Source organism: Synchiropus splendidus, chromosome 1 (genome assembly GCF_027744825.2).
Source record: "Synchiropus splendidus isolate RoL2022-P1 chromosome 1, RoL_Sspl_1.0, whole genome shotgun sequence".
In the NCBI taxonomy this organism is placed as follows: domain Eukaryota; kingdom Metazoa; phylum Chordata; class Actinopteri; order Syngnathiformes; family Callionymidae; genus Synchiropus; species Synchiropus splendidus.
In genome coordinates, this window is record NC_071334.1 from 56,967,960 (window position 1) to 56,979,405 (window position 11,446).

The 11,446-nt window shown below is 41.3% G+C and overlaps 2 protein-coding genes across 3 annotated transcripts; both read right to left on the reverse strand.

The window, feature by feature from the left end:
* Positions 1-1,288: 1,288 nt before the first annotated feature.
* LOC128746951 (phospholipase A2, minor isoenzyme-like) lies at positions 1,289-3,237 on the reverse strand. 2 transcript variants are annotated; one of them, XM_053844357.1, is made up of 5 exons: positions 2,363-3,237; positions 2,107-2,266; positions 1,889-2,036; positions 1,696-1,832; positions 1,289-1,435 (listed from the first exon to the last, which is right to left on the reverse strand). In XM_053844357.1, exons 2-5 carry the CDS (start codon positions 2,153-2,155, stop codon positions 1,317-1,319), a joined length of 453 nt encoding a protein of 150 aa, XP_053700332.1. In that variant the 5' UTR covers positions 2,156-2,266; positions 2,363-3,237; the 3' UTR covers positions 1,289-1,316. The 2 variants fall into 2 exon arrangements, with proteins under 2 accessions (XP_053700332.1, XP_053700340.1); XM_053844365.1 differs by having other exon boundaries at positions 2,107-3,237.
* Positions 3,238-3,533: 296 nt separating this feature from the next.
* Positions 3,534-9,617, reverse strand: prkab1a (protein kinase, AMP-activated, beta 1 non-catalytic subunit, a). Its single transcript, XM_053872576.1, has 8 exons — positions 9,528-9,617; positions 7,642-7,824; positions 7,386-7,555; positions 7,233-7,326; positions 6,954-7,068; positions 6,661-6,794; positions 6,447-6,515; positions 3,534-4,793 (listed from the first exon to the last, which is right to left on the reverse strand). Exons 2-8 carry the CDS (start codon positions 7,789-7,791, stop codon positions 4,716-4,718), a joined length of 810 nt encoding a protein of 269 aa, XP_053728551.1. The 5' UTR covers positions 7,792-7,824; positions 9,528-9,617; the 3' UTR covers positions 3,534-4,715.
* Between the last annotated feature and the right edge of the window lie 1,829 nt (positions 9,618-11,446).

Here is an 11,446-nt window from a genome sequence, read left to right on the forward strand (position 1 = left end):
GACTTTTGGTTATTCTCCTGGTTCAGTGACGCTGTTTGTTGAGTTTTTGAGTCTGTGAAATTAACGTACTGTATTGGACCCGCTGTCTGCCTCATGTAATTCTCCCATTACTGCACTTGGGTCCTGCACCGCATCTCGAACACAACACCATCCTCTGTTTCCACGTGTTTGTTCTGTGATTTTTGTTATTGCTGTTATTGGTGTTTTGTCTCCTTATTTACAGATTTACGTTCGTTTGATCTCCCGGTTCTGTTTATGGATGAATTGTTGTATTATTAAATATTGTACTCGCTCTGCACCTTGCCTCCTGTGAGTTCCTCATGACGGCACTTGGGTCCGGCTTTGTTCAGCGATCATAACAAAGTAATTACTTGGCTCAGCTCAGCTGTTACAGTACCTTGTCATTAGAGTTCAAGCATTCGGATTCATGTTGTGCCTCACTTGTCCATTGGGGGCAGAGTGGTTTGCATTCTGAGGCACAGCGCTGTCTTGGTGGGCTTCCCCCCCTTGTGACGGCGCACCTCCACTCATTGTGATCCTTGGCAAGGGTCGCCCAGCTGGCAAGGTGGATTGCAGCCGTGGAACGTGGATCATGTGACATGGCCTTAGGAATTGCTTATCTGATGGATAAGCTCATGCACAAACAAGCTGACCTGACACGAGATTCTCCCTCCAACTGTTGCACAAGAGCCACTTTCTGTAATTTTGGGGGAGTTTAACATGTTAAAAATTAATATAAAATTCATGTAGAGTGAACATAGAAATGACTTAAAACAAATATATTGTTTGACAAGATGTTCATTTTCCTCTATTTTATGTTTTGCTACATATTCTATTTATTGCTAGTTACATAATCATGTGTCATATAGATGTGTCTTATGTCCATATTTAGGACTGCACTGGCAAAGTTGAGAGTTGAGACAAAATAAAGGAACCCTGATATAAGGTGTGGATCAATGCTATCTAAATAGATTGCTTGTAGATGCCTGCAAAGTAACGTTGCTTAATAACAAAATCCTTCAAGTCAAATCCGGACTGCAGAGACAGCGCAATAAATCTGCATAACTTCCTGGTTTGCCTCTCGTAAATCAATGGAATGGAGGAAGCAAAACTGACTTATGGGAAATGTTTTGATTTACATAAATGGAGGAGAAAAAGTTGGTTCCTTCCGTGAGAATGATCTATCTTCTTTTTTTTTTTTCTTTTTAAGGTGGTGTTTTAAAAGGTATACCAAAAAAAATGGAGCACTAGAAAGAAAAGGAAACAATAATAAGAGAGGTTTATTTTTCTCTGATGGAAATGGCTGTGTTCACCATCTATTCACACTGGTCGCTGGGAAGATGCTCGTTCTCTGGATTCCACGGGGCTTGGGCGAAACACTCGGCGGCTTTGCGGTCGCACTCACAGATGAAGTGCTCACAGTCATCGTTGCTGCCTGTGGGGGCAAACACATCACATCATTTTGGAATAAGAACCTACACCACCCTCGCCTATAAGAGCCGGTTTGGACAGAGGAGTTTCTACGACAGAGCTCCCACTGTGTGATGTCAACCAGTCAAATCGGCTTCATAAAGTATTCATGTCACATGCAATGTTAATGTGCAAAGATCTACTTGTTGAGGGACCGTTTGTGAATCTTGAAATACAATTGATTTATAAAATAATATTTGCGCATACTTGACATGACTCACTGACCTCTATCGCACGTGACCTTCTTCTTGTTATCGTCACAGTCGTAGGCGTAGAACTCAGTGTAGGGGTTGTCCAGGATGGGCCAGCAGTCGTCGTGCTGCATAGCGTCCGTGTAACACTGGTCGTGAACTTGGCAGCACCTAAAAGCGGACATAAAATCAGTTATGATCCAAGAGTGTTAAAGTGAGAGCAGGACCTGTCCAGCTCATCCACAGGTTTGCCAGATCCGCCCTTTCCGCAGTAGCAGCCGTAGTCAGCATAGTCGAGAACCGGCCAGCTATCCGGCATCAGGCACACTATCATGCTCCTGAACTGGTTCAGAGCTTTGTAGTCCAAAGAATGGGCTGAAGGACGAGAGATATGGATCGGTTTGGGTTCTTCTATTGATCCCCCTTCATGAGTAGACCTACTCACCCAAAGCGAGGCTCGCAGCCAGGACAACCAGAGCCTGGAGGGTTCTCATGCTTTCAATGACTCGCAAATCCACTCAGAAATAAACCCAGCCCCCAATAGATCTGTCACTTTTTATACGGAATTCAGGGACCTTGAAATCCGCTGTCAGCTGCTCGGATCTCTGTGGGTCACATGCTCAGTGTAAACTTATTTAAAAACTCCAAACAGCATATGTAAGAAATGTTTGTAATTCCCACACTCTGCAAACCTAACAAACCTGCTGCAAGTCTTTTTTTTTCCTTCAATCCAACAACACACTTCTACAGGATGCACGGTGGCTTGTGTCTCGCAGAGATGGATCAGCAGGGAAGTTGAGCTGTCACAGGTGGATGGACTGGTCATCCTCGCCACAGACTCCTGGTGTCTCTGCTGTCACTGAAGCTGAGGGTGATCTTCTTGGTGTTCAGCCACTTGGTCTACGAGACAGGTTGGCGCATGCTATCTTCAGGCCCTCCACATCTCTGGATCTGAGGGCAGCGTTGCGGACCTTCAGTAACCTGAAGACCTCCCCTGTCAGCTATGGCTTCTGGTTGGTCTGAGTAGTGACAGACTTAGTGGTGGTAACTTCATCCATGCACCGACTGATGTAAGCTCTAAATTTATACAGAGAATCATAAAATAAAATGTAATACACATAGTCAAAAAATATATCAAGCATACAATGTCACAGTGTGGTGACACTAGTTTCCTATTTTCTCCTAGTTTTATAATAGTTTAGGAACAAAATTATAGTCGAGTTTTCTCCTCTTCTTCTGTTGTGGCGAAAGAGATTTTATGTTTCATACCTGTTCTGTTGTCAGTTATCAATAATGAAACCTCACATACTGTAGTTTTTTTTTTACAGACAGCACCACCTACTGACACTGAAAATGATGTCACTGCCCGCCACTACTTCATGTCAACAAAAACCTTGACATGACCAACCCGTGAACAACATTTTTGCCAAATGTAAACCAAGATTCATGTCTAGACTTACATTTGCACATGATCTTTTGTGTCATGTGACTGAATCGGATGTACTTTGATCCAGAAAAGGCACCTGCACACTTTGCGTGGCAACAGAAATGGTTTCAAGAACATGAGATGTCAGTCAATAGACATCCTGCAGCATTTTTTTTTTCATTGCGGAAGTATTTATTAATAGTAGTAAATAGTATTGTTATTGTTATTATTAATTTCCTATTGTAGCATTGTTTTTTTTTTTTTTTTTTTTTTTTTACTTTTACTCTTATGTTTCCACCTGTCATGCTGCTGGAAATGGGAATTTCTCTTCAGAGATCAATAAAGTATCTATCTATCTATCTATCTATCTAGTAAAATGTAGCCACGTGTAATTACTCATATAAGTTACTTAAACTTTGTCAAGGGCACAAAAATACATTAAGTAACAAATTAGGGATTACACTCACACCGAGAGCTAGTACAAAGCATATCTATATTTTCCTCCGTATGACACCGAAGATGGAAAATCCCATGCAGTCTTGTTTAATATTAACTCTGGGAGGAAATGCTTTCCATTTCCTCATAGATAAGGGCACTTCAGAGAACTCTCACTTGATCAACTGAAAATATATTTGCATAAAAAGAAAAAAAGAAAAACAAAGTCTTGGAGTGACTGTAGTGTTTAATATAAATCTATGTAAATATAAACATACAAGATGGATCAAATAGTGAACAGCACGTTACCGCAGGATAACAACACAAAAGTGAATGTCTGTGTCGACTGGACAAACACTGCCAAAATAAAGTCACGAGTCGGTCTGAACTTGGTCTGGTGTGGCAATATCAGAGCACTTCATGAAATGTCTGAAGATATGATTTTTATTACATGTAATGAGAGTTGCAGGGTGAAGGGGCACATTTCAAAATATGAAATCATATGCAAATGTGGAGCTCATCAAATAAGTTAAAAGCGGTTGTGTCATTGTGTTACATCAGCAACTTCAAAAAATACTTATTATATTCGAGCAATTTGTCACCGCAGCGCAAAAACGTGTGTGAAATGAAGTAGATCGGAACAAAAGCTCTATAAATATGATTGAACACTTAAATTAATAATCATGGTCATAAAAAAAGCCTCAACTGCCATGTGACTATTCCATATAGTCTCCCCTTGTTTTCAAGTGAACAGCTACACCAGTGCATTTTTCTATAACTTAGCTTCGATTGTCCTCTCTTCTACAGAAAATAATTATTAGAAACAATACTGACATAACGTCCCTTCATATTTACATACAAGTTGCATCAGTAATAAACATTCACGTCTACAAATATTCCATCAGTGAAAAACTACGGTGAACTAAGTGTATAAACAGTACGTCAGAGGGAGAACTGGAGGTGAACCATTAACTGGCCATGTGAACGTTTCACACGCTTAAAAAAGAAAAATAAACATTCGATCCAACTTTTTGCCTCGGCAACCAAACCTGATCCCCACGTTTGACGTTTCAGTCTGAAATGAACTAACTGCTCTAAGCAGCTTCACAATTTGCAGTTTCATAGATGTGTCCTGTCGGGTGCAAACGTCCGCTACCACTCCTCACCACAACACTGGAGGCTTCACACACATCTCAAATAGGCTTGTACAGCAGGGTGGTGACATATTTCTTCTTATAGCGATGCGTCGCACTCAGCACCATCACTCCATCCTGTGACAGAAACAAGAGATCCACTTCTTTGAATTATGGCCCGCCGAGATCATTAGAAAGGGATCTTCAAATAAAACGTTACTATACTAGATATAAGTGGACGAGCATCAGTGTCCCACTTGGATTATAAATGTCCTCTTGAATAATTATGGCTACTTTTCAACAGCGAGGGGCTTTTATTGTGAAGCGGTGTAAAAGCACTTCCAATGGAGACGAGAGACAAGGTCGAAGCCAAGTACTGTTAAAAATAGACCTGATGCAAAGCTGAGAAACTTGGCAGCCAGTACCTGTTCGTGTCAAGCTGCTTATAGGGGAACAAAACGGATCGTTCAGAGGCAAAATATTTTGTTGACCTTCATTGCACGCCAGGTCAATCGTTTCTACGTCCGAAAAAAAAAGAGTCTGGTCACACTTGGTTATGGAGCTCATCAAAAAGTGTAATTCAGTCCAACTGGGACCCAGATGCTGTTTAGGACAAAAGAACATTTTGGTAAACAATGCAGACAAAAAAAATTACTTTGTTGTTGATGTTTTTAAAGGCACAGCCAAGCAATGAAAGTCCTCAACTTTCGAGACTTCACACAACATTTTGCTGTCAAGAGGCTTTTGAGTGTTGATTTTGCACATCATAATGACTTAATTCCTTTATTATTATTATTGTTGCAGCTATACACATGTTTCAAGAAAATATAAAGATGCGTGGCAGATAGTAAATGGCAGATGAGGTATAAACAGTGTTGCAGGGTTGATCAAAGAGTGTCCCACTATTCCACTAGATGGTGCTCTTGGTTTAGAAATTATATGAACTAGTTGCTGAGCGTCAAACAAACAGCCTACAGTCCCACCGAGTGACCTCTGAAAATGGGTTTCATGAAACTCCACCAACCTACCACTACTTGGAGTTCACAAAAAGATGCACATTCTTTATGTCACCTGGGTTTCCACAAGGCCCAGTTGTACCGATTGAAAGATTAACTTGTAGCTTGCCTAGGACTAGTGGCAGGTTGATAAGGCTTCACGGGACACAGACCTAATTTTTAGCGCTCAATAGGTGGCACTCTTGGTTTAGAAATGATGTGAGGTTTCATTGAAATAGTTAAAAGCCAAACATACAAAAGAGAACCTATGAGGACCACACCAACTAATAAAATGAACACAGATCCAGAGTCGAGAGAGTGTCATCATTGAAGGTTCCCTGTATTCAAAATAGGTTTAAAACTATGATCGTGAACCAAAGTCCATCACACTCTCCACAACTGTCACACGCTGCAGAGCTGGTGAGCGCAGCGCACCGTCACGGTCTTGTTAATGTATGCTAGTCCAATGGAGCAAGTGAGCCATGTGTTTATCAAATTTATCGTGAGCTGCAGAATTGTCATCGTGGACAACGTGTTTCACTGTATATAATGTACAATAAGTCATCGGCCATCCCTATCTGCCACACTGTCAATCATTTTTGGTCAAGACGTTTGGGGGTATAAAAACACTGCAGACAATTGGAACTTGATACTTGGAGTAGTGGCATGTATGTGGCACGTGAGGGAGGGAGCACAGTCTAAACTGGACGGTCAGTGTCACCAGCGTCGGCCATGACAGGGTGTTCCGCTATAACTGTCATTTAGAACCAGACAAGAGTTTGTGCTGCAGCATTACCTTAATAGACAAGGCGTAGAGGTGATTCAGCATAACATGATTTGGTTCCGGGAGCAGAGCGGGATCACACTACAAAATCGCAAAAAGGCAAATTACTGTACAGCACATTCAAGAATGACAATAGTCTTTGTGATTAGACTGCAGTTTAGCTCATTTCAAGCCTTTGCAAGAAATAACCTTTCAGCCCACAATTTAAACGTAACAGGCTACTTGCCGAAATGCCAGTGTCTTTGTTGAGGATGACTTGCAGCAGGTGAGGAGGCAGAATGGGAGGAGATTTAAACTTCTCTTCGGGCTTTGAGACGTAGGCGTCCTGATGATAGGGTCCAGGAGGAGAGCTGGAAAGGTCTGCTCACAGAGGTGGAAGGAGAAGGTCCATTAAATATTTGACAGACTCCTGTCATGGATTGATTCAGTCATGAATCTGACCGCAGTTATATATCATTATATAAAGGCTTGTTATCTTCCAATAAATTATGAAGTTAAGAGGATACTGAGAGTGATCACCTGACATGTCGGAGCACTTCTGTGAATCCACCATTAGAGCATCAAAGACCTCAAAGTCAGTTTTCTTCACCTGGATGATATTATTGACAGTTCCCATCTGGCTGGTAACAACAGGCTAACAAGAAGAAAGAAAGGATTCAACTCTTCAAAGGGAACATTCAAAAAACAGTGGTTTTCAATGCTATGAAGTTCAATCTTTGAAACAAAAAAGCAAGATGTTTTTCAAAAAGATTTTGCTCTCGGCACTGTTACTGAAATCAAACAACAGAGAGAGCGTACCTCAGCAGGATCATGAGTCCACTGGCCGTCAACGTAAAACTTGTACTGATGCTCTCCTTCAGGTAGATCAACAATCGCCACAAAAGTGTTCTGACTGAGACCAGAAGAGACAAATTAAAATTGACTACATAAGATGTGGGCGCACTCACTCACCTTCTGATCAAAGGAATCTTGTTGGCCCAGTTGTTGAAGGACCCTGACAGGAAGACCTCCTTACCATCACCGGTCCAGCGGAAGACTGTGGGCCGGTCCATTGTAGGCCCTTTATCCTCAGCTTCTAAGTCCTGCTGCCAGGCGAGGAACTCCTCCTTCTCTAACGGAGCCTGCATGGAAACAGCAAATATAAGCACCTTGTTTATAATAAATATATTTCATCGATGGAAAAACTTCCTCAGACAAGGTCACTTACTTTCATGTCTTCACTGTGATAAATGTCTGCGTCCTCCGGGCTATCCATCAGAATTTTTGGCCTCTCGCCCTCCTTGGTGCCCCTGCTGTCTCTCCGCTGCGCCTTCTCCCCCTGGCCCATGGCAGCCCTCTCACTGCTTGTGTTCCCCATAACTGCGTCTGCTGGTACACAGCTTCAAGGTGACTGCAAAAAGTTGGAAAACCAATCAGAAAATCTAAAAGTCCTGGTCATGAGTCGACATTGAATGCATTATTAATCTTTGCTGCACATTTGCATAAACCGGTTTTCTTTCCAAATATACAGGACGGGCCCTCAGGCAAATGGCTAGTCCAGCGTGAGAGCAAACGCAGGGTAAACTGATGAAAATGTCCAAAAAAGGAGGGAAAATAATAAAATAAAAAAAACATCGTTAGCATGTCAAATTAGGGCTTCTGAGACAACAAATCTATATAATGTATATAATATGTATAATAAGATTAGGGATGCACGGATCAGGTATAGACCTGATCCGGCCTCTCTAAATCGCATATTGGTGAAAACAGCAGATCCAGGAAGCCCATCTTGACATGAAAACTCTATGTGTTTATGTTTGACGTCATGTGCTGCGCCTGTCAGAATGAAGACATGGCAGCAGCTAACATTTCACCGACAACTGCAACAGCAACATTCAATGTGCAAAAGGCTGGAAACATTTGGTGAATACTTTGTTTAAATAAAAATCAAGTTTTCCATTCCACATGAAGTCATTACTTGACTTTACTTAAAGCATGACCAGTGTTATCCCACAGCACGGCAACTTCCTCAGTACTGGTCAATTTAACGACAAAAACTGTAGGTTTTGTTTGATAGGACTTTAAAGGACCGAGATTGTTTTCAAGCAAAGTCACTGTGGTTTGAAAGCAAGTAAACTACAAATCCAACTTTCCTGACTCATATATTTCAAATGTTGAATGCTGAAGTTCGTCTCTCTATTTCAGCTCCCACGAGACAAAGCATTGTCAAAGAGTGGGACATATTTTCTTATGTCAATAATTCAAGACAGTTCTCTGCAAACACACATACTGATCCAAGCGACAATCAAATCGGTAAATTAGTTTTATGCCTCCATCCGTCCACCGAGCCAAATGAACACGGTGCAGCAGAACTGTAATGGACTATATGTTGAATTAGGGGTTAATCATGTCAGCCATATTTTCATACGAGGTGATAGAATTTGGAGTGAGGGATTAGTTGGGAGGGACTATACAAATTTACTAAAAATAGCTGCAAGTTCTTGTACAAATTGTCCAGTCAAAGTCATGACATATTGTGAACTGCCAGGTACAACATCAAGCTTCTTTAACCGTCATGAGATGTGAAGGAAATGCAATTGAAAAGCACTATATACTGGGCTGTGACAGTGCTACAGAGTACATTTAACAAGATGGTATCTTTGTCGCCTCCATCAAAATTGTTTATATATCACAAGCGTGAATCATGGATCAGGTCCGAACTTTACTATGCTATTGAATACACATGTATGTCAGTCTGTAAAGGTTAAGAACAGTGTATCACACAACATAGTTCTGGAGTATAATGTGACAAACTTGGTGACGCTCCCGGTTCATGGACATTAAATTTGCGGTTCTTTAACCTTGAAATATGGATTATATGCTTGCTTTCAAATAACACTGACCAGAAGCGAAATAATTGAAGAGAAAACGAGAGAAATATCACAAAAAAAGACGCCGCTATTCCGGTCGCTAACTAGTTCAGCTACATGCTAACATTAGATGGTTACACAATGTTTGTCAGTTGCTTGTGACAACCATACAACCGGTATGAAATAGGCGATGTGGATCGTCATTCTTTGAACGCTATATAAAGGGTGCAGTTCGCTGTTTTACCTGCAAACGAACGCTCAGCCTTGGACCGGTTGTAGCTGCCGTTAGATCTTCATCTCAACCAAAACATTGGAACCGTCCGCCACCCGGCGCATGCGCGATGGAAATGGTTTCAATTTAATACAGCCGTCCTGAGTGACAGAGGGTGGTGACGTAATGCGCAGAATTTACCACTAGATGGAGCTGTATGTCAGAGTCTGACGCTAAGATGCGCCCAGCAGTTTAGATTTATGTTGAATCTGAGCATTTTTACCTTGTTTATATGTGAAGTAAGTGAGTCTATATGTTGCAACAAGCCTCGGTCTAATGGGGAAACTTTCCGTCTTGTACTGTAACTTCCCAGCTCATTTTCTTGTCAGTTTTTTTCCTAAGTATTTCTAGCTGCATATGTTTTTTTCTGTCACTCACTCACTCAGTCACTTATGGACGTATTTTCTAAGTGAAAGGCCTACTGCAAGGTATCAGTGCTTTATTTATTTTCCTCCTGAAATGGGCTGTTTATGGTGGTTTTACTTTAGTAGTGGTCAGTAAGTCCCAAACAACACCATTTACGGAAGCAAATTTGGGGCCCAGGAGCCAAAAACAATTTCTGTTGACTTGTTGTTTCTCATGAGTGTTGTATTGTTCAAGTTTTGCCATCATTTATCAGTTGTCGAAACTTAATTTAGAAACTGGGGGAAATGTGGGAATCCAATAGTCAAATTAAAACAAGAAAAAAACACTGGTGAACTCATCTCATTGGTTATAAATATTGGCCCTTTATGTGACTGGGACTCATGTCACAGAGCAAAGGCACTTCACTTTGATTTCAAGATAACTTGACTTATAATGTGTGCTTCTATTGACTTTTTTTTTTATTTTAAAGTCTTCAAGTCTTCATCTTTTTTTAAAAAAAATATTACAATCATGGAATGCTTACAATATGGTATTCACTTTAAAAGAGTGTACTGAAATCTTTGCTGCTAACACCTCCAACCTCCTCCATGCTCGTGTGAAAATGATGGCATTTTCCGTGCATAATTATAGCTAAATAAAAATGTGACCAGCAGAAATGTGTGAACAAAGGAGGCGTGGGGAAGGATGGTTGACATAAAGTTCTTTGTGTAAGACTGCAATGTGTGGTACATCACAGATGAAATATGAAACTGAACATCACACTACAGTACGCTGTCCAACATGAAATCATGGTCGACGTTCATATATTGTCGAAGTGAAAAATCTGTATCTCCTCTTTTACTTTGGCTTATTATTCTGTGGGTCAGTCTAAGTTTGCATTAAATATCTTGTGTAAAATGGGGTCAGACTGATTGGGCTTCTGTCCTTGAAGCAGATGGCTCAAATGGCCGTCTGTCAGCTGCAGTGTCGACGCTGTCAGAAGAAACTCGACTGTTGGATGGAATGTTTTCCCCTGTGGAGGCAGATCTAAAAATGGCCAGTGGCTGGAAAAAGTATAAAGACTGGATTAGAGGTCTGTTTGTTTTGATTTCTTCAGTATGTAGACGCCAAACAATGGCTGACATATGAGTGGACTCACTGGATAACCTTTCTAGGACCAATATTACAACAACATTCTTCACTGCAAACCTGTTTATCACAATGTGGCTGGCATTTTGCTGGGCCACCATTCCGGGGCCGTGTCCCCAGAGTCCTCGCCACATTGGCACTTCTGTTTACTTTCTCTACTCTGCCCTGAGCAGCGACTGGCCGGTCAACAACATCTCTGCCAGCAGCTCGCCCTCATATCAATTCTGACAGAGACTGCCAGCAAACCTCGACGCCTACTTGCCTGGACGGTACAGACAACTCACAAACATCCAATTGTTGCTTCGGTAGACACTGCAGACGATAATATATTGTAATGATTGGCACAGAATTCAACTGTGCACCTCTGATGTGTTTTTTTAGCTTCATGTTTCACTTAA

Bases quoted from the DNA above. Each gene is read 5' to 3' on its own strand.
- LOC128746951 (XM_053844357.1), bottom strand. From the start codon at position 2,155: ATGAGAACCCTCCAGGCTCTGGTTGTCCTGGCTGCGAGCCTCGCTTTG. The intron at 1,833-1,888 runs GTCCTGCTCTCA...GTCCGCTTTTAG, and splicing joins CCTGTGGATGAGCTGGACAG to GTGCTGCCAAGTTCACGACC. The intron at 1,436-1,695 runs GTCAGTGAGTCA...TTGCCCCCACAG, and splicing joins GAAGGTCACGTGCGATAGAG to GCAGCAACGATGACTGTGAG.
- prkab1a (XM_053872576.1), bottom strand. From the start codon at position 7,791: ATGGGGAACACAAGCAGTGAGAGGGCTGCCATGGGCCAGGGGGAGAAG. The intron at 7,069-7,232 runs GTACGCTCTCTC...TCTTCTTGTTAG, and splicing joins GGACTCATGATCCTGCTGAG to CCTGTTGTTACCAGCCAGAT. The intron at 6,516-6,660 runs GCAAGTAGCCTG...GCGATTTTGTAG, and splicing joins ACAAAGACACTGGCATTTCG to TGTGATCCCGCTCTGCTCCC.